The following is a 17,578-nucleotide window of genomic DNA, read 5'->3' as shown; positions in this document are numbered from 1 at the left end:
GACCCTTCTGGAAATGTGTCCAATGGCCATATTGCCGTCAACTGTCTGTACAAATGAAAATTTACTGACGACAAGCAACTAAGGGATTGACTGTGTAACCATATCTATCCACATTCCATGTGCTTCCATGCTCGTGATACGCGCCACGCAAAAGTGCCAGCTACTACTGGCTTCGTTTTGATCTTACCAGTGCAGTCTTCTTTGAAAACTGATATACAGTATTTGTTCAGATCTCCCCACTACCACATCATCTGATTTCCTCAAATCTTACATCGATATAGGCACCGCCGCTGTTCTGCCATAGGATCCAATTGCTAATGTTTCTAGTTCTACACTGAGCGGGCCGCTAGACCTGAAACCTGAACCTGGGGACTTTGCGGCGAAAATTCTTGCAACAATCACACCAAGTGTCATGCTTTCAGACATCCACGAGGCGCGCACTCGTGGATTGAGATACATTCCGTAACGTTGGCCCCACTCTTCACTGTCACGGGCATCGAGGCCAAACTTAGATCCATGGACGGATTCCTTACGGAGCGGGCGCTCATGACGGGAAAAAGATTCGGGTTCTCAGATCTCAACAGTTTAGCACAGGGCGAACCTTCCCAACTTCTGGGCCTAAAAAGTATATGTATCTGGCATTATCATTTAATCTAGCCACAGACTCTCGCGTATATTCATCCCCAAACCTGCTTCCACATTGGTTTTCGATGTTGTGGTCGAGTCTACTACTCTCGTTACACGTTCTTTTTCATACACACATTCTTTTAACCGGGCCATTGTCCTGTTCGGCAGTTAGCTTGAGTAGTTCATCTGGTAATTTCACCGCATTAGCGTCAAATTCTTCTTCTGTTTTCCCAACCAACGGAACGACCGTTTCATCGGGCAGTCCAACTCAAATTATTCCCGTTACACAATCAGGAAATGGAACTTCTGCCCTTTCAGTCCTAACGCCCACATCCATAACTTCTGCAGTTCAGTCTCAAAATACCACTTTGCTCCCCACTTCAACGGCAACCAATCCTTCCTCCCAACCTACTCAGTCTATTGACCCAACTACCTTAGACGAGATCCATACCCTGCAATCGCGAAGACTTAGCTCCATTATTGGAGCAGCTGCATCTCCGAATCAAATTCCAGCTTGGTGAGCATTGAAGCCAATGTTGTTGATTGTGTACTCATCGTAAGTTGAAGGCTGTCAACTCTCGGGAGCGATGGAAAATGGCCAGATAACGAAGTAGATTACACTACAGGATGCCCTGCGCGTCGTGCAAATTGGCCAGCTCAAACGCACTGGCAACGCATTCGTCAGTCAGGTGCACTCTAAAATAAATGTCTATAAACTAATTTGGCTTGTATCAAAGTCGTCATGGCTGCTGCTTGGCATGGGGGTCTGGCTGGCGGAGACCAATTTGTACAGGACAGTACTCTTAGGGCCGCAATTTCGAGTGCTATGGATTATTGGTTTGGCAGAGACTTCACAAATCCGGCCTGCCTGGACTCAGGAGGCACGCCTGCATGCCCTTGTGACAACCCTGATAATAGTTTATGGTACGCAAACTCTGTTATTTTAATTACAAGCAGCTTATTTTTGCTCTATAGGAACACCAATTGGTTCTCAAACGTTAGTTGCCGACCTACCCACCTTCTTAGACGCGTCCTAACTACTACTATCACAGATCATATTAATCCCGGAGCTTGTGAGCCAGACGTGTCTTCTCCTCAACGACACCCTTGCCGAGACTCAACTCAATAACTGCACCCACATGACTGGACGCACATATGCAACTTTCGACACCAGTATCAATGGTGTGGGCACCTTAACGGGGGCCAACGCTCTTGATGTCGCCAAAATTGGAATTGACCAGGGCCTGTTGACTTACAATGTCTCGCTGCTTACGGATGCATATCGACGAGTGCATCTAGAGCTCCAAATAAAAAATGGGATCAAAGCGGACGGGATTCGGGCAGATGGATCTTTTGGTCAGTCAGGTTTACTCTAACCTGTGTACCAAGCATTAGGTGAATGTATTTAACTCTATTTTAGGACAGCACAGTGGCATGCTTTACAATGGAAATTACGGTGTGTTCTCTCATTGCAATTTAACGAGACATTTCACTAATTTTTTAAAAGGGAAGGATTAGTAGGACACTATTCTCACAGTCGAATCATTTTCACCGCTCTCTAACAATATCCTATAGCACTAATGATCTCCTTGACCTTGAAGTTGAGGCGGGAGGAACTCAATTCGCAGCAAACTCTGATTCTCAGGATGCATTTGCAACGCTTTTCGACGGTGATCGATGGATGATTTTCCGAAACTCAATAACGGGAGTGCTCCACTGGGATTTTGTGAGTGTTGATTATATTCAAGACCGACTAATATTCATTTCCTTCAACGTAGTCTGTACTTGGCCGCTTTATCAGTTTTCCAGTAATTGATAACCAGTCAGCAAAATGTCTTTTTAATTTTTGTGTTTTTATTCATTACCCGCAGAGCAACTGGTAGCATCAAAATAAACTTGACGGAAGTACTTGAATTAGGCAATCAATGGTCGTCCGATTCTTTGATCAACTTCGCGAACAGTTTGAATGCGCCCACCGATAATGCCAATGCTGGTCAACTGCAAGGTAATCGCATGTTTTATGCTAACGATTATATGGTTAGAACGTTCTCTAATGCTTTCTATTCGTATCTGACCATAAAATTTGACTCTAGGTCCAACGAGGCAAGAATTATGTGACAACCTTCAAAATGTTTTCTTCGCGGACACAGAACACAGAGTGTACCAATCTGCAAAATGTAAGAAATTGTCTTTTCGAGACTATCCCTAGTTCATACTCTAATACTATGTAGCCCGAAGGTTTCCACTTGTCTGATGGTGTATTGTACACATACCTTGCTGGCAACGAATACGAGGACATAGCAGCAGCGTGGGATTGGAATCTCATCCCTGGTATTACAGTCGACTATGGCGCAACACCACTTGTCTGTGGAACGACCCAACAAACAGGAATTGAAAGCTTTGTGGGAGGTGCTTCTGACGATACCATCGGAATTGCTGCCCTAAGATACACCAACCCTCTCACCCGATCTCTTCACTTCCAAAAGGCTGTATTTTTCCTCGACAACGATGTCCAACACATCATGATATCGAACATAACTTCCCAGACAAATGCTCCCGTATATACCGTTCTTGACCAAAAACGGTTCGACGGGAACATCATGGTGAATGGAGTAGCAAGTCAATCCATGTCCAAGGCACAAGTCCAAACGTTGTGGCATGGCAATGTCGGGTACACCTTCCCAGATTTCAACGGTACTGCAAGTGTGTCGGTCCAATTTGGCGAAAAGTCCGGAAACTGGTCAACCATTGGTACATCGACCCAACCGCCCATCACGGTCAATTTATTCGCAGCCTGGATCGAACACGAATCTTTGCTTTCGTCAATAGAGTATACGGCATTCCCTGGTACCACCCAAAAGCAATTCAAGCAAAAAACCAATGAACTGAAACTCCAGACAATTCAAAACGACGGCGTCATTTCAGCGCTGTTCGACGAACCCAACCAAACCTTCATGGCAGTCTTTTGGGTAGAAGCAGGAGGTTCAGTAACCTTCGCACCTGGAAAAAAGGCGGCGCCTGTTACCGTGGAGACATCGGGAAACATTGCCCTGATCTACAGACTCGACACTGGAGAGGTAACAATTTCTGACCCTTCACAATCAATCATAGCGGCACAAGTATCACTTGCCTTGGGGGTTGGGAAAAAACCTAAGCATTGGGGTGCTGGATTGATAAAGACAATGGTGTTCCAACTCCCGATGGATGGATTGGCGGGTAGTAGTGTAACTCAAACGTTTAACTGATCTTGTTCACAAGCTTTCACACATGTTATCGACCATTGCTTAGATGATAGTGTTCGCTGTTGACTTCCGCAAATAATATTTTTTTTGAGCACACATGTGGCAATTCACGAGTGTAGGAATGGTAAAATGATCATAGCGAAATATACAACATGAACGAGAGAGATCAGAACACAGGTTGCTCAGCGTAAGCCTCAGGCTGCTGATATCCGGGTTCGGCAGCATACTCCTCGGCGGGGGCGGGAACAGCGACGGGGACGACAGGTTCGCGTTGCTCCGAGGTGGGCTCGGAAACGACTTTGTCGACTGGGGGTTCGAGGATTTGGACAGAGTCGGGGAGAGGCTTGCGCGGTCCAAGTTGACCTTCAGGATCCCAACCCTTCATGCTAGTAGGAATGAGTCAAGCATTTCATTCAACAAAATATACAATGGACGTACATTTTGACCTTGATTCCTAGGACGCCCTGGCGAAGCAGGACGTGGCGAACGGCGTAATCGACGAAGTCGCGGGCTGGCTGACCGGAGTGGATCATGAATCCGTCGGTGAATTTCATCGACTTGGCACGAGCGGCACGAAGTTTCCCTGAGACGACAACTTCGCAGCCTTTGGCGCCAGACTCCATAACGAAACGGAGGACACCGTAGCAAGCGCTTTGCAACCTGTCAATACCAAACTAACAGAACACCCCCAAACTCAACGCACCGACGGACGGCAAGGCCACCGAGGAGTTTGTACCTCAATGACTCGCACTGAGCAATAGCAGAAAGACCACGATATTGAACCTTCTCAGCATAGAGTTCGAGGGAATTTTCGGGGAATTTGAAACGTTTTTGAACGAGGGCGGTGAGTTCACGAATGCGGCGGCCCTTCTCTCCAAGAACTTCTTGGGTATGAGTAGCACGGATAATGATCTTTAAATTGCCATAAATTAATAACAAATTGGTAAAAAATCACAGTGTCAGAGGCGAAGTACCTCAGTGCGAGCATGGGTCACTCGGACATCACAGCCAGAGTAGCCCTCCTCAGCAAGTTCACGGGTGAAAAACTCGTTGAGTTCGGCGCGGAAGACACCATCAGCCACGAACTTTCTCTTCTTGCTAATTTGAGCCGACATTTTGACGATGGCGCTGTGGATAGAAAAACCAAAGAGTTCAGCAAGGGCACTGACAAAGATTCAATAGATGCACCATACCTTGCTTGCTGTGAGTGACGAGGACGACGCCGATAATACTATGCCTACAATCTGATCGGGTGGCTTGATGAGCTACATAGTTTCATTCGCCCGTTGCCGGGCACGTGATGTGTCGTATTCCTATATAGACCGCGATTCTCCGTGACTTCAGGTTGTCTACATCTCCTCCTTCTGTTCGACACGTCCGTCGCGTGCTATCATTGTAAGGTTAGTTTCAACAATATATTTTCTCTCTTCTGTGACGAGTGTTGTAAATTTTTCAACCTATGGCACCTCTTAGTCGATTTAATCCGCATACTTGTATGTGGCTTAATGACATAAATGACTTTCTGAGGATTCACGCGCTATTGTGTGTTACAATACCAGTGCTGACTATCCTTTTTACCTCACAGATGCCTCACCTCGTTGTCATGTAATCTTTGTTCACCGTGTGTATCTGTATCAGTGCAATGTTTAAATGCCAATATATGTGTCCTTCCTGCTATAATCTGTCGCATTCTCATCACTATCTGGTTCAAATGTACGGAGCATGCCTACTGCTTTGCTTCGTTCACGAAGATACCGGCAGCACCCATTCCACTTCCAACGCACATACTTGTCAAAAGAATATCTCCGTTCCTTCTTTTGAGTTCTGCGAGTCCAGTCACAACTTGTCGCACACCAGCTTGGCCATTTGTCAGCGGAAATGTTCTGTACAGAAAATACAACATGGCATACTCATGGCAAGGGGGTGAGAGATAGCTATTGCGCCACCGCTAGATTAAAGTTAGTCTTGTTCGGCAACAATTGTATCTGCCCAACGTACTTGGGGTTTATCTTTTTGATTGGTACGCCTAATTCCTCTACGCAGTACGCAAATTGGGAGGCAAACGCTTCGTTGATCTAAAGACGCGTCAGATACCGGTGGAAATATAAGCCACAGCACATACCTCGTAAACATCGACATCTTCCTTGGTCAATCCTACTTGCTCAAGCACTTTTGGAATAGCAAAGATAGGTGAAATGCCCATATACCGGGGTTCCACACCTGCATTCTGAGTCAAAATGCGATATCTTTGCTCAGCTTTGCCAACTTACCAACCACCGTTGATGTGATATATTTGCCAACGATTTCCATGCCTTCTTCTTCTGCTTTGGCACGGGTAGTCAAAATGCAAAGCCCTGCCCCATCACCTACCCCACTGGCATTTCCAGCTGTAGTGCTCGCTTCTCCCCAGTTAGGGAACGCGGGCTTCAGTTTGGCAAGTCCTTCGAGGGTAACACCTGGCCTAACGGTATCATCGACGGAAACTACTTGACCCTTTAATTCGATCGGAATGATTTCATCCGCGAAAATTCCCTTGGACACAGCCTGCCGTAATTGTAAAATGGCTGTTTATGCGTCTGATAAAGTCTTACCTTGCTTGCTCTGCTATGGGATATAAACGCATATTCGTCTTGCTTTTTGCGCGACACATTATACGCCTGAGCGACCATTTCTGAAGTCCAGCCCATGGGCTGAATGCATTCAATTATTTTAAGCTTGTGTATACCGATAATAGACAGCGCACCTGCATGCAATCATACGCATGAGGGTGCTCAGAGACTGCCTCTACAACTTCGGGGGTGGGCCTAGGACTATCCCATCATCGTTAGCACTATGTAACCAAAGCGAGCCTCATAGTATACGAACTTTAAGCTCATGCTCTCCACGCCAACTGCCAGTCCAAGTGAAGCCTCTCCAGTTTGAATGGAATGGGCAATGGAGCGAATCGCCATTAACCCCGAAGAGCAAAGCCTGTTCACAACTGAGATTGGCACTTGGTAGGGTATCCCCGCCGCAATGGCTGCAGCCCGTGATACATATAACGGGGAAGGTGGGTGGCAAGTTGCTGGGGGAAACATTGTCAACTATGCCTCGGATTGCAGGGTAGACAATGGCACACACCCACGCAGATATCGTCAATTTTGGAAGGGTCCAGCTTTGTTTTCTCCAGGGTTGCCTAGAAGACAGTTGAGGAGACAAGCTGGGAGACTGAATAGTACAATAACAAGACCTTGAACAACGCATGCAAAAGTTCATCAACTGGGGTATCCTTCAGTTGACCTTTCTTTGCTTTCCCAACAGCTGTACGTTTCGCAAACGTAATGACAACATCGTCAGGTCGCTTTTCGAGAATGTCCGCAAGACCATTGTATCGCCCGGTCGAAGAGCTAGCAGCTCGAATCAATGCAGGATGTACAGCACGTCTTAAAGAAACACGGGAAGGAAGCAACATGGCGAGCGATAGCAGGGAACAAGATTAAGCAAGCGAGGGAAGGAAAACAAGGACATGCTGTAAAGCCGACCGTGTATAAGTAAGAACATGTTCACATGAGAAGGGAGAGAGGTGCCGCGGACCAGATCCGGCAGGCGAGAACTCGTGGGCAATTACTTCTGTGCACCTGCTCTCGACACTTCCGCTCATCTTGGAAATACACAGGCAGAAACTGTAGCGTATATAAATTCCATTAATAATGTACATATGTGTCTAATCCCTCGTGCTCGATTTGAGGACGCGCTTCGGCAGAGATCGATCTTCACAAGCAGTTTGAAGGAACTTGCAGTCCCGGAGAAGTAGCGCAAAGTGTCAAATCGGTACGTCTGGAAAAGAAACGCAGAAGAGTTTAGTTGGATGTAAAGGGTAAGAATTCGGCTACTCACAAATACCTAAAGCAAAGTCGATATAACGCGTCATGACAGATCAGGGACGTCTTTGTTTTTTGCTTTCCATGCACGCGTCACTGCGCTGTAGCAATTCGGGCATATATTATGTGCGAGCTTCACAGACCCACAACCAGCGCAATTGGTGATATCTGTAGAACCCGTCAGCACACTGGCATTCTACGCATTGCAACGGAAATTGGCGCACTTCGCTTGTCCTTTAGACCCTTGTTCGCGCTTCTCATCGCCTTTCGAGAGTGTGATGTTTTTGACTTGGGCACGGCAAGCAGGAAGGGGGGAAGGAGATCGAGAAGCGAGTCGAGCGAAGGCAAAGACCATGATGTACTGGGTGCGGCGAGCGAGGGCACTGCGAAAGCGGGTGCTTGCCAACGGCCAAATGGCAGGATGCGCAGGATACTCTGGGTTTGTCGTAGAGCGAGGGCAGCCATAGGGAAAGGATGGCAAGCAACTTTGCAAGTGCAAAACGCTCGTCTCCAGAAATTAAAAATTAAGACTCCGACGCGACTCACTCTCACAGTCCAAAGTTGTTCTGCAACTCTCATCGTCCATGTTTCGCCTCACACATCCTCTGCGCCAGGCGCTCAAGCGCACAACAGGCATTCATGGCCTTGCCGTCCACCCAAACCCCCTGCCAGAGCTCGTCAAAACCTACGAATCTACACTCGCGACTCTCTCGTCTATCCCGCAAACATCCGTCTATCGACAGGGCGTTGAAGCGCTTGTGCGGCACAAACTGAACATTGTAACAAACAAGGCGAACGGAGACATTTCTCTGGCAGAGAAGCTGCTCAAGGAGGGCCACATAGAGGAGTCGTTGGACATTGCCGCAGACGAACTGTCGCTTGCTGCAAAGATGGTGGAGTGGAAAGCGTAAGCAATATACTCGATTCATTCAGCGTATATCTCATGGACTGAATGTGCAGATGGGAACCCCTGGAGGAGAAGCCTGAACCTGGACAATGGGAGTATGTTGGACAGAGAGAGACCACCCCTTTATGAGTTTTTCGATTGCAATGCATCCCACCAATTTCCAATTATGTCAGAAACTTGTTTCTGTAGACGAGAGCCTGCTGTAAATTATAACCAAAACAATTCGCTGCAAGGATGTTTGAACCTACGCGCAAAGGCAATACTAACATGACCATCGGGATTCAAACGGACGAAATGATTAAAAAATTCGCTGGAAGCAGGATTTGAAGAGACCACCAAAATGATTAAAAAATTCTTTGAGAACAGGGTTTGAACCTGTGCGGTCGACGAAATGATTAAAAAATTCGCTGAGAACAGGGTTTGAACCTGTGCGGTGAAACACCAAGTGATCACGTGAGCTGCAATGCCCAATTCAAATCACTCGCCTTAACCACTCGGCCATCTCAGCTCGACAAGCAGAGCCATTTTTTTAATTATGGATGTTTGTTACTTAGGCCGGTCCGTGAATAGAGGTGGGACTGGTGTGTTGTTGGGTTTGCTTGCTTGCACTCTTCCAAGGTTCCGCTGCCTAGAGCAGCTTTTTCTTTTTTTCACGACCAGTATGGACTCTTTAATTCCTTTCACAACATCGGGCTCCCTGGTGGATTGTGTGGACAGTACGTCTGCTCAAAGTCATCGCGATTCTCCAGTTCCATCCTGAGCAAATTCCCTCTCCTTATATTGTTCAACCATCCTCCTGCCCTTGCTCCCACCCCGAACCATTTCCAATCGGACATGATACGCACTGCCCAGGGAAGATGCTTGTAATCCTACGCGACGGCAGGAAGCTTCATGGTGTCCTGCGTTCCTATGATCAGTTTGGTGAGTAGGATTTCATCCTTGCTCTCCGATATCCCGGAAAATCAAGGTCTTACAATTCAACCTCCAGCCAATCTTGTACTCGAGGACACCGTCGAACGTATATATCATGGAAACGCATTTGCAGAGAGCTGGCATGGTCTCTTCCTTATCCGAGGAGAGAATGTTGTGCTGCTCGGCGAAATTGTATGTGCATCTGATTTGTCTTCATACTGCTATTTACGCTTCTCCACCAGGATCTGGATAAAGAAGAAGAAGTCCCTCTCAAGCAGGTTGAATATAATCTGCTGGCGGCATTTCACAAACAAGACGCCGAGTCCAAAAAGGAACGCGAAGAGATCAAATCCCAGATCTTGTACGAGCAGAAAGGATTCTGCAAAGAAGGGGGCGAAGGCGACGGATACTGACAGGCACCTCTTCTTGTATACCTTTCACGTTTTCACGGGAGGAATGACTCCCTCGCTCCTCATACATGGACGACCCATCCAAGAGAGAGTACCACATTTTCTCAAACTCGCTCGGAAGCTATTGATTGTAAAGTAGTTTTATCTATACACACAAGTTATCACTTGAAGGAGCTGAAAAAATGCCAATAAGAGCTACACATAGCACGAGGAATACACGCTGATGAAAATGTGGGCGAAAGCGATAGCAAGCAAGATGCGAAATGAAAAAAAAAATGCAAGGGATTCGAACAAAAAAAACACCAGAGTATGTAAAAGAAGATGACAGGTACGGAAATTATTAACAGCGTGGTATGAAATGTAAACAATAGTCGCACAAAAGCTCAAAAAGCGGTACATACAATATAGGGAGGGGTGAGAGAAATGAAATGTGCGCTTCAGTTGTTTTTGGTCGTAAAAATGATCATAAATAACGATCGTGACTATTAAGACGCGGGGGCTTTGCGTTTCTTGCCCTTTTTCAGCGTCTCTCCCGCGGCTGCGCCGCCCTTGGGCTTGGGATGGCCATTGACAGCTTTGGTAGACGATTTGAGTGGGGCGTTAGGCGCCGCCTCCTTGACGACCGTCGTTTTGCCGGCATTCGCAGAGGTGGCCGTGGATGGGTTGTTAGTGTTTTGGGGATCGAGCATGTCCTCGATGCTTTTACGGATTTCCCGCTCTCGTGTTGTAAGTTTGACCAGTGCTTCTTCCTTCTTTTCCCTCTCCTTACACACGTCCTTGTGACGTACAGCTTGCCACCTGAAGGAATATTGGGTCAAAAGTAAAAAAAAGAAATCAAATTGAGAAACATACCCTGCATGACGGTCGCACACGACCTTTCCCGGACACCACCACTGCTCCTCGGCGTTATCCACTTCCATTTCGGCATCAGGGTCAGCCTTGGTTTCTTCATAGCTCTCCAGCACCGCCTCGCCCATATCAGCCCATTCCTCATCATCCAAACACAGACGCTGATCCCATCCACACTGGCCTACTGCCTCTGCCCTTTCAGTAGCCAACTTCAATAGCCGCTCACGCCATATAACAACCTCCATACTCTTCTTGATCTCTTCCCGAAGTTTGATAACAGAGTCCAGCAGGGCGTTGAGCCGATCCGTTTCCTGTTCGACTTTACTCTTTGTCGGGGGGACAATACGCTGTTGCTGTTTAGGCTTGGGATTATCCTCTTCCTCGGGTTTCTCAACCTTGATGTCTGCCGTCTCTGTCTTTACACAATCAGACTCGGCAGCACACACAACTACACCCTCGCGCTTCTCCGCGTTCTTGACGCTCTCCCAGAGCTTCTCCGTTTTGCCACCCTTCTTGGCCCAGGTATCGATGCGCGACTGCATGTATTTGACGCCGCATTCGTCTGAGCAGTACTTGGAGAAAGCGCCGCGAGCCGCTTTATGGCATGCCTTGGTAGACGATGGGTCGGGATGCCGGAGCCCATAAAGACAGCGAGGTTTGTACGTCGTTTTGAGATTAAGTTTTGGGTTTTCTGCTCAGAGGTATCAGTATATTCGAGTCGTTGATGGAGAAAATGACATACTCTCAACACAAAGTGGACATATAAACTGATCGACAAGATCCACCTCTAAATCCGGCATGTGAACACACTGTGTGTGATACCACTCATCACATCTTAAAAAGAAAAAAAAAATTGATCAACGTCCATTGTCTGATGACATTGATTGTCCACATACCGATCACAGGCAATCATGACGCGGTCTTCGTCATACTTGGTTTTGCAGACACAGTAGAGTTTATCTTTATCATCCTCGTTCTCCTCCTCCGACTCTTCCTCCTCTTCCTGTTTCTCCGGTTTGACTGTATCGCTCTCCGGTCCCACGGATGCACTACCTGCAGGCATGACGGATGCTGAACGTGAGCGGGAAGCCGATGGCGCAGTCTTCCTGCCTGCCAGAGTCTTTGCTGCTTTGGATGGAGCTGGGGCAGCCGCAGCCGCCGAAGGAGTGGGTGAAGCGCCATTATCGGGAGCGGTTGCCTTCTTCGATTTAGCAGCAGGTTTAGCCCGTCCTTTTGCAGTTGAAGTAGCAGCGGCAGCTTTGGCTTTGGGAACGGCCTGTAGTGTTAACGGGATAAGGATGATATAGAAAAAAAAAGTAGATAGAGTAAACACACCTTTGGAGCAGATTCCTTTTTCTTTTTCAGACCGGATACTGGTTCAGTCGACTTCTTGGCTGAGCCACCCACGCTGGAGGTGGAAGCAGGCGGAGGCATGGACCCGCGCTCAGAGGTTGGCCGAGCGGATGTTTGACGGGCAGTGGCGGAAGCAGAAGAGCCGGAGACAGGGCCAGGGCCCGTAGAAGAAGAAGTTGACATGACAGGTGGAGAAGTTTGCCGGGCAGCTTCGCTGACAGAACGGTGTGGCGGAGCGAGGGATGTTGTTGATGTCGGCTTTGTATTGGCATTGTGGGTGGAGACCGTCGTTGATGGCGTCGCTGCCGAGCCGTGAGAGGACGATCCTGCGGATCCCGGAGCACGCCGAGAAGGGGCAGGCGGAGGCGGAGGCGGCGGGCGATCGTCTTGGACTAGGCTGAGTAGCTCATCCTCAACATCGACCTCCATCTTGCGGTTAGATGACTCGTGCTTGACGTTATCGCTCTCCAGAGTGTCAACAAGTTCGGTTACGGCAAGGTCGACGTCGAGATCCATGTCAAGGTCAGGTTCCTGCTTTTTGACCAAGGTGGTGGAAGTGTTGGAAATAGCGGGTTCTGAAACAAGTTCCTCCAGCTCTTGTTCCAGGGTGGCGACAGCCGAGGTGATAGGGGTAAGTGGCTTATCCGAGTCGGTGAATGTTTTGACGGACACTGGAGGGGGTGGAGGGTGAGGTTGCGCAGGTGTGAGGGGACTGAGAGACGGTGAGGGGGTATGTGGAGGCTCAGGACGGTTAGAAGTAGTAGGGGATAGATCTTCATCGTAGTGCTGCAGAAACCATTCATGAGCATCTTGTTGGGACTTGGAAGACTGAGGCTTATTGTGGAGGGTTGGGGTTGGGGGTGCTTGTTTGACGACAGGCTTCTTTGGGCGATGTTCGTCGAGGAAGGGAGTTGTGCGGGGTTTTGGCTCCTGCTTGACCTTGAAGTCGTCCTTGAGGGGTTTCTTGACTTCGGATTCGAGAGGGGTGTGGATGATGGGAGGTGGTTCCCTGAACGCGAACTCGTCCGATTTGCGTGCGGCCTTGGCCCTACCTATCTGACTGCCGGGGGGAGAACGCCTGCCCAGAGGACTGACTACCCTGTGGTGATCGGTGTCGCGGGAGAGGGGTCTTGGGGGCTCCTTGTCAACGAGGAGATCGTTTACCGAGACGGGTTTCCTGAGATGGGTGTGACCATGACCGGAACCGGGACGACGTGGAGGAGGAGGAGGATAGGAAGGGCCAGCGGAGGAAGGGTCAACGCGGCCATAACCGAGCTCGCCGACATACATCTTGTCCCGCTCGCGGGCGATACGCTCCTTATCGTCTGGGAGAGGACGAGTGGGGGATTCCGAATAGCGACGCTTTTTGATGGGACGAGGATCATCGAGGGAGTCGATGGGACCTTGGGGGATGAGATAGACGGTGGACACCTGGGGAAGAGGGACTGGGACAGACGGGGGGGAATGGGAGATGAGATGGGATATGGATGGTGGGTGTGACTGCTGGCGATGCTGACGGGCTATGAGATCGATGTGGTGTTGTTGATGTATGCGCATTTGCTGCTGCTGGACAACATAACGCTCTCTTTCCAACTCTCGCTCTCGTTCTTGCTCTCGTTCTCGTTCTCGTTCTTGCTCTCGTTCTCGCTCCCGTTCCCGTTCACGTTCACGCTCCCTCTCGCGCTCAAGCTCTCTTTCTCGTTCTCGCTCTCGTTCCCGCTCTCGCTCTCGGTCAAAAAGACGCTGGCGCTCAAGCTCCTCACGGACGCGGTGGTCATACTCATGCTGGCGGTCGTAGTGGGGTGGGCGAGGGGGGTGCAAGGAGGCATCGAGGCGGCGGCGCTCCTCTGTGGCAGCGTGGACAAGGGCATCGAGGGGCGAAAAGGCGGGCTGGTCGTCGTCGCAGAGGAGGGAGGAGATGTCGAGGCGACGAGAGGCCATGGTCAGAGTGAGAGACAGAGAGAGCGAGGAGCACATGATTCAAGTATATAGATGACATAAGCAAGTATAGAATAGTATGTACAACGAGACATTGCGACATAGTCCACCCGGCGACCACGAAGGGTCCTCCAAGAACACACCGCACCCAAGTCCTGTCCTTTGTTCTTCTCCAGCCCATCTACGGTCTCCTGGTCATCGACCCACACCATCTCGAGAGCGGGCGAGTCGTCGGGGAGATGCTTTTGTAGGCTGCACAGTTCCTTAATTAAAATAAAATAAATCAACATAGCATAGCACACCCACCTGTCTGTATTTGCGTTGACTTTCCCTCTAACATTTTCCCCTTTTATATCTTTTTGCAACTGTACAGTTCCACAAGGCCCCGTGACACCCCCTTCCGGGGGGCCCGTGTGAAAAAAGTTTCTGCCCATCGTCCCCTTGCCTGTCGTCGTCGTCGTCCCAGACATCCCCCGCGTCCAGTCTACCCTCTTCCGCTGCTGATTGCTACTTAAAAGGGCCCCGTCAAGATGTCGGTGGTCTCAAAAAACCCTTTCGCCCTTCTCGATGGTCTGTTTGCCTCTTTTTTTCTCCCTCTTCTTTCTTCTCCTCACCCTTTTTCCCCAGATGATGAGGTCCAGTCCGCACCTGCCCCTCCAAAGGCAGAGTCTACCCCCGCTCCAGCTCCCGCTTCTCGTGGTCAGGCCCAAAAGTCCAGAGGAGGCCCTGCCGCTCGTGGTGGCAAGTACTACGCCCGCGGTGGCAAGCCCACATCCAAGGACTCTACTCCTGTAACTGAGGAGACCGAGGGCCAGAAGAAATGTATCTATCCTCTTTTTCCTTTTCTTTTTTCTTTTCTGTTTACTTTTTTTTTTCTCTCTCTCTTTTCAGACGAGGGTCGCGAAGGTGGTCGTGGCAGAGGCGGCCGTGGCGGCTCCCGTGGTGGCCCCCGTGGCAGAGGCCGTCCCTTCGACAGGCATAGCCAGACCGGCAAGACGTGCGTCTGTTCTCTTTTTTTCTCCTTATTTTTCTTCCCTCTTACCTCTTTTCAGCGACTCTGACAAAAAGGTCCACCAGTCCTGGGGTGGTGACGACGGCAATGCCGAGCTAAAGACCGAAGAAGCTGCTGCCATCGACGCTGTCGCCGAGTCCGCTACCAACGACTGGGGCACTACTGGCGCTGCTGACGCAGATGCTTGGGGCGCTCCCGCTGCTGACGCCGCTCCTGCTGACGGCGATGCCAAGCCCGAGGGTCGTTCCCGCAGGGAGAGAGAACCCGAGGAAGAGGATAACACCCTCACCCTCGACCAGTACCTTGCCCAGCAGAAGGAGAAGGAGGCTGCCGCCATCCCCAAGTTGGAGAATACTCGTCAGGCCAATGATGGTGCTGATGACGTCTTCAAAGATGCTGTCGTCCTCACCAAGGACGAAGAAGATGCCTACTTTGTTGGCAAGGTCCGTTCAATCCCCTCCCATTACCCCTACTTTTTTTTCTCATCTGTCTCTCCAGGGCAAAGCCGCTCCCAAGGCCCGTGCCAAGAAGGAAGAAAAGGTCTACCTCGAAATCGATGCTCGCTTCGAGCGCCCCGACCGTGGTGCTGGTCGTGGTCGTGGAGGTCGCGGTGGTGATCGTGGCGACAGGGGCCGTGGCTCCCGTGGCCGTGGTGCCCCCAGGGGTAACCGCCCCAACAACGGCGCCCCCGTCGTCAACGTCGATGACCAGACCGCCTTCCCCTCCCTCTCCTAATCGCACGACTCTCCCAATTCCAATGTTTCGGACCGTGCGTATCAGAAAACAAAAGATTTTCGGGGTGTTTATGAGAATGTTCGAATATCTCCTTTGTACATCTCGCCTTCCCAAATGGCTTTTTCACCTGTAGCTGTTTTGCCTCTTGATGCATATAATTTCCTTGCTCCGTTTCACTGTATATTGTCTTTTGCTTTTCTCATCGATATCATTCTTACCCTGCCTGCATGATCATGAATGAAATTTTTCCCGAGATAAAGACACATTACACCCTGTCACTATCTGCCATGAGACCTCCTCGAGTCGGATCTCGACTTGACCAAGCCAGCGGACCACGCGATATTAAAAACGCGCCTCCCCCACGTGTAAATCAGTCGTAAATAGCTGCTTTTGCTATAATTTTTTATCCATTCCCCCGCAATCAGCGAGAACTTGACATGGCCATGATTGAAAAAATCTATATTGCCCGACATGGTGAAGTCTCAATCCCACTTGGATTCATCGCCGTATCACGATGGCACTAACAGCGCCCTCAAATTGCAGGTTTTAGATTGAACTGGATCAATTCCGTATGGTTAGTCATAGAGCCCTAATGCACATGTTTTCTAACCGACTTCTCCTTCTTCTCTTAATGATCCAGGACGAGTCCGACTGGTCTACCTAGAGATCCCCCTTTGACTGCATATGGAGAGGTGCGTACACCATCAGTTCATATAAACATTGCTCGAACCATTTCGGTCTGATTTGGGGTGCTTTCGGGGCAATTAGACCCAGGCGGAGGAACTATGCCAGTACTTCTTGTCTTTCCCAGAGGAAGATCGCCCAACCGCCATATTCTCGTCGCCTTATTGTAAGCTAAGGCCTTGTTTTTTGGCTTTACCAGCTTTTTGAGCCTTTGGATCATCCCTAGATCGCTGTCTTCAGACGTCCAAGCCCCTGGCGCAGGCTTTGGGCATCCCGATCTACGTTGAACATGGTGAGTTAATCTCTGCACATCCCATCGGCTATACCCACACAGACACACTCATGACCTGCGATTGACCGCCCCTATTATTAAAAAATAACTAGGTCTCGCAGAGTGGTATTCCCCTGTCGCTCCGGGTACAGGTCTCCATCCACGCCCCGGACCCACCGAGTCTCTAAAGACCTATTTCCCGGAGGTTGACCCCAGTTGGACCAGCATATATTACCCCACCCGGAAGGGCGAATCCGTCGAGGAGCTGCACGAGCGTGTCGACACCTTCACGAGCGCATTCATCCCCACCATCATGAAGCGACTGCCGTACGAACACCGGCGACGCGTGCTCCTCGTCACCCACGCTGCCACGACCATCGCCCTTGTGCGCAGCTTCGTGGGCGACCGTAACTTGCACATGAAGGTCGGCTGCTGCTCTCTCACCGAGCTTCAGAGGAAATCGCCTGAAGAGGGCGTCTCTGACAAGCAAGTGCTGGGTGGGTGGAAGCCCCTTGCTCTTGTCAGCGGGCTCCATTTATCAGGCGGCTCCTCAAGGGAGTGGGGCTTTGAGGACATCGAGGTCGAGAAAGGAAGAGTGCGTGTATATTTAAACCCATTGTTTTCCGGTAAAGAACATAAAATCTCACAGACCTGATTTAGGTCGTTGAAGATCCAGGTGTCTCCGGATCGGAGTACGAAGAGGACGCTCCTGTCGGTCTTCAAAACCATCTCATCAGCAACCTTTGACTGGCCGAATTCGCCTTTGCAGTCCAAAACA

The 17,578-nt window shown here is 49.7% G+C and overlaps 10 protein-coding genes and 1 non-coding gene across 11 annotated transcripts; 6 read left to right on the top strand and 5 right to left on the bottom strand.

Moving 5' to 3' along the window:
- Positions 1-516: 516 nt before the first annotated feature.
- JR316_0000968 (Hyaluronate lyase) lies at positions 517-3,872 on the top strand (the record flags this gene model as incomplete). The annotated part of the gene is made up of 11 exons (XM_047886781.1): positions 517-625; positions 835-1,144; positions 1,195-1,307; positions 1,365-1,551; positions 1,603-1,624; positions 1,680-1,983; positions 2,048-2,087; positions 2,203-2,353; positions 2,455-2,664; positions 2,721-2,804; positions 2,859-3,872. 11 exons carry the CDS (start codon positions 517-519, stop codon positions 3,870-3,872), a joined length of 2,544 nt encoding a protein of 847 aa, XP_047754527.1.
- Positions 3,873-4,035: 163 nt separating this feature from the next.
- Positions 4,036-4,984, bottom strand: JR316_0000967 (40S ribosomal protein S3-1; the record flags this gene model as incomplete). The annotated part of the gene is made up of 4 exons (XM_047886780.1): positions 4,036-4,255; positions 4,308-4,520; positions 4,573-4,781; positions 4,844-4,984. The coding sequence occupies 4 exons, from the start codon at positions 4,982-4,984 to the stop codon at positions 4,036-4,038; spliced, it is 783 nt and encodes a 260-aa protein (XP_047754526.1).
- Positions 4,985-5,595: 611 nt separating this feature from the next.
- JR316_0000966 (3-ketoacyl-CoA thiolase A, peroxisomal) lies at positions 5,596-7,320 on the bottom strand (the record flags this gene model as incomplete). The annotated part of the gene is made up of 9 exons (XM_047886779.1): positions 5,596-5,752; positions 5,868-5,944; positions 5,992-6,089; positions 6,140-6,413; positions 6,461-6,559; positions 6,613-6,679; positions 6,735-6,933; positions 6,990-7,044; positions 7,099-7,320. 9 exons carry the CDS (start codon positions 7,318-7,320, stop codon positions 5,596-5,598), a joined length of 1,248 nt encoding a protein of 415 aa, XP_047754525.1.
- Positions 7,321-7,775: 455 nt separating this feature from the next.
- Positions 7,776-8,194, bottom strand: JR316_0000965 (putative 54S ribosomal protein L32, mitochondrial; the record flags this gene model as incomplete). Its single annotated transcript, XM_047886778.1, has 2 exons — positions 7,776-7,897; positions 7,954-8,194. 2 exons carry the CDS (start codon positions 8,192-8,194, stop codon positions 7,776-7,778), a joined length of 363 nt encoding a protein of 120 aa, XP_047754524.1.
- Positions 8,195-8,313: 119 nt separating this feature from the next.
- JR316_0000964 (NADH dehydrogenase [ubiquinone] 1 alpha subcomplex subunit 5) lies at positions 8,314-8,765 on the top strand (the record flags this gene model as incomplete). Its single annotated transcript, XM_047886777.1, has 2 exons — positions 8,314-8,636; positions 8,690-8,765. 2 exons carry the CDS (start codon positions 8,314-8,316, stop codon positions 8,763-8,765), a joined length of 399 nt encoding a protein of 132 aa, XP_047754523.1.
- A 276-nt stretch (positions 8,766-9,041) lies between these two features.
- Positions 9,042-9,144, bottom strand: JR316_0000963. Its single transcript has one exon. It is a non-coding gene; the product is annotated as a tRNA-Ser (tRNA).
- A 27-nt stretch (positions 9,145-9,171) lies between these two features.
- Positions 9,172-9,396, top strand: JR316_0000962 (uncharacterized protein; the record flags this gene model as incomplete). Its single annotated transcript, XM_047886776.1, has 1 exon — positions 9,172-9,396. The coding sequence occupies one exon, from the start codon at positions 9,172-9,174 to the stop codon at positions 9,394-9,396; it is 225 nt and encodes a 74-aa protein (XP_047754522.1).
- A 97-nt stretch (positions 9,397-9,493) lies between these two features.
- On the top strand, positions 9,494-9,961 carry JR316_0000961 (putative U6 snRNA-associated Sm-like protein LSm1; the record flags this gene model as incomplete). The annotated part of the gene is made up of 3 exons (XM_047886775.1): positions 9,494-9,557; positions 9,625-9,740; positions 9,791-9,961. 3 exons carry the CDS (start codon positions 9,494-9,496, stop codon positions 9,959-9,961), a joined length of 351 nt encoding a protein of 116 aa, XP_047754521.1.
- A 482-nt stretch (positions 9,962-10,443) lies between these two features.
- Positions 10,444-14,101, bottom strand: JR316_0000960 (Set1 complex component spp1; the record flags this gene model as incomplete). The annotated part of the gene is made up of 5 exons (XM_047886774.1): positions 10,444-10,756; positions 10,811-11,498; positions 11,550-11,641; positions 11,704-12,083; positions 12,143-14,101. 5 exons carry the CDS (start codon positions 14,099-14,101, stop codon positions 10,444-10,446), a joined length of 3,432 nt encoding a protein of 1,143 aa, XP_047754520.1.
- A 527-nt stretch (positions 14,102-14,628) lies between these two features.
- JR316_0000959 (uncharacterized protein) lies at positions 14,629-15,845 on the top strand (the record flags this gene model as incomplete). Its single annotated transcript, XM_047886773.1, has 5 exons — positions 14,629-14,668; positions 14,726-14,920; positions 14,990-15,095; positions 15,151-15,553; positions 15,609-15,845. 5 exons carry the CDS (start codon positions 14,629-14,631, stop codon positions 15,843-15,845), a joined length of 981 nt encoding a protein of 326 aa, XP_047754519.1.
- A 287-nt stretch (positions 15,846-16,132) lies between these two features.
- Positions 16,133-17,547, top strand: JR316_0000958 (uncharacterized protein; the record flags this gene model as incomplete). Its single annotated transcript, XM_047886772.1, has 6 exons — positions 16,133-16,221; positions 16,486-16,537; positions 16,614-16,695; positions 16,756-16,821; positions 16,914-17,395; positions 17,461-17,547. The coding sequence occupies 6 exons, from the start codon at positions 16,133-16,135 to the stop codon at positions 17,545-17,547; spliced, it is 858 nt and encodes a 285-aa protein (XP_047754518.1).
- Positions 17,548-17,578: the final 31 nt, after the last annotated feature.

This window comes from Psilocybe cubensis, chromosome 1 (assembly GCF_017499595.1).
Source record: "Psilocybe cubensis strain MGC-MH-2018 chromosome 1, whole genome shotgun sequence".
NCBI classification, from domain to species: Eukaryota; Fungi; Basidiomycota; class Agaricomycetes; order Agaricales; family Agrocybaceae; genus Psilocybe; species Psilocybe cubensis.
This window is presented reverse-complemented; position numbering and strand designations above follow the sequence as displayed.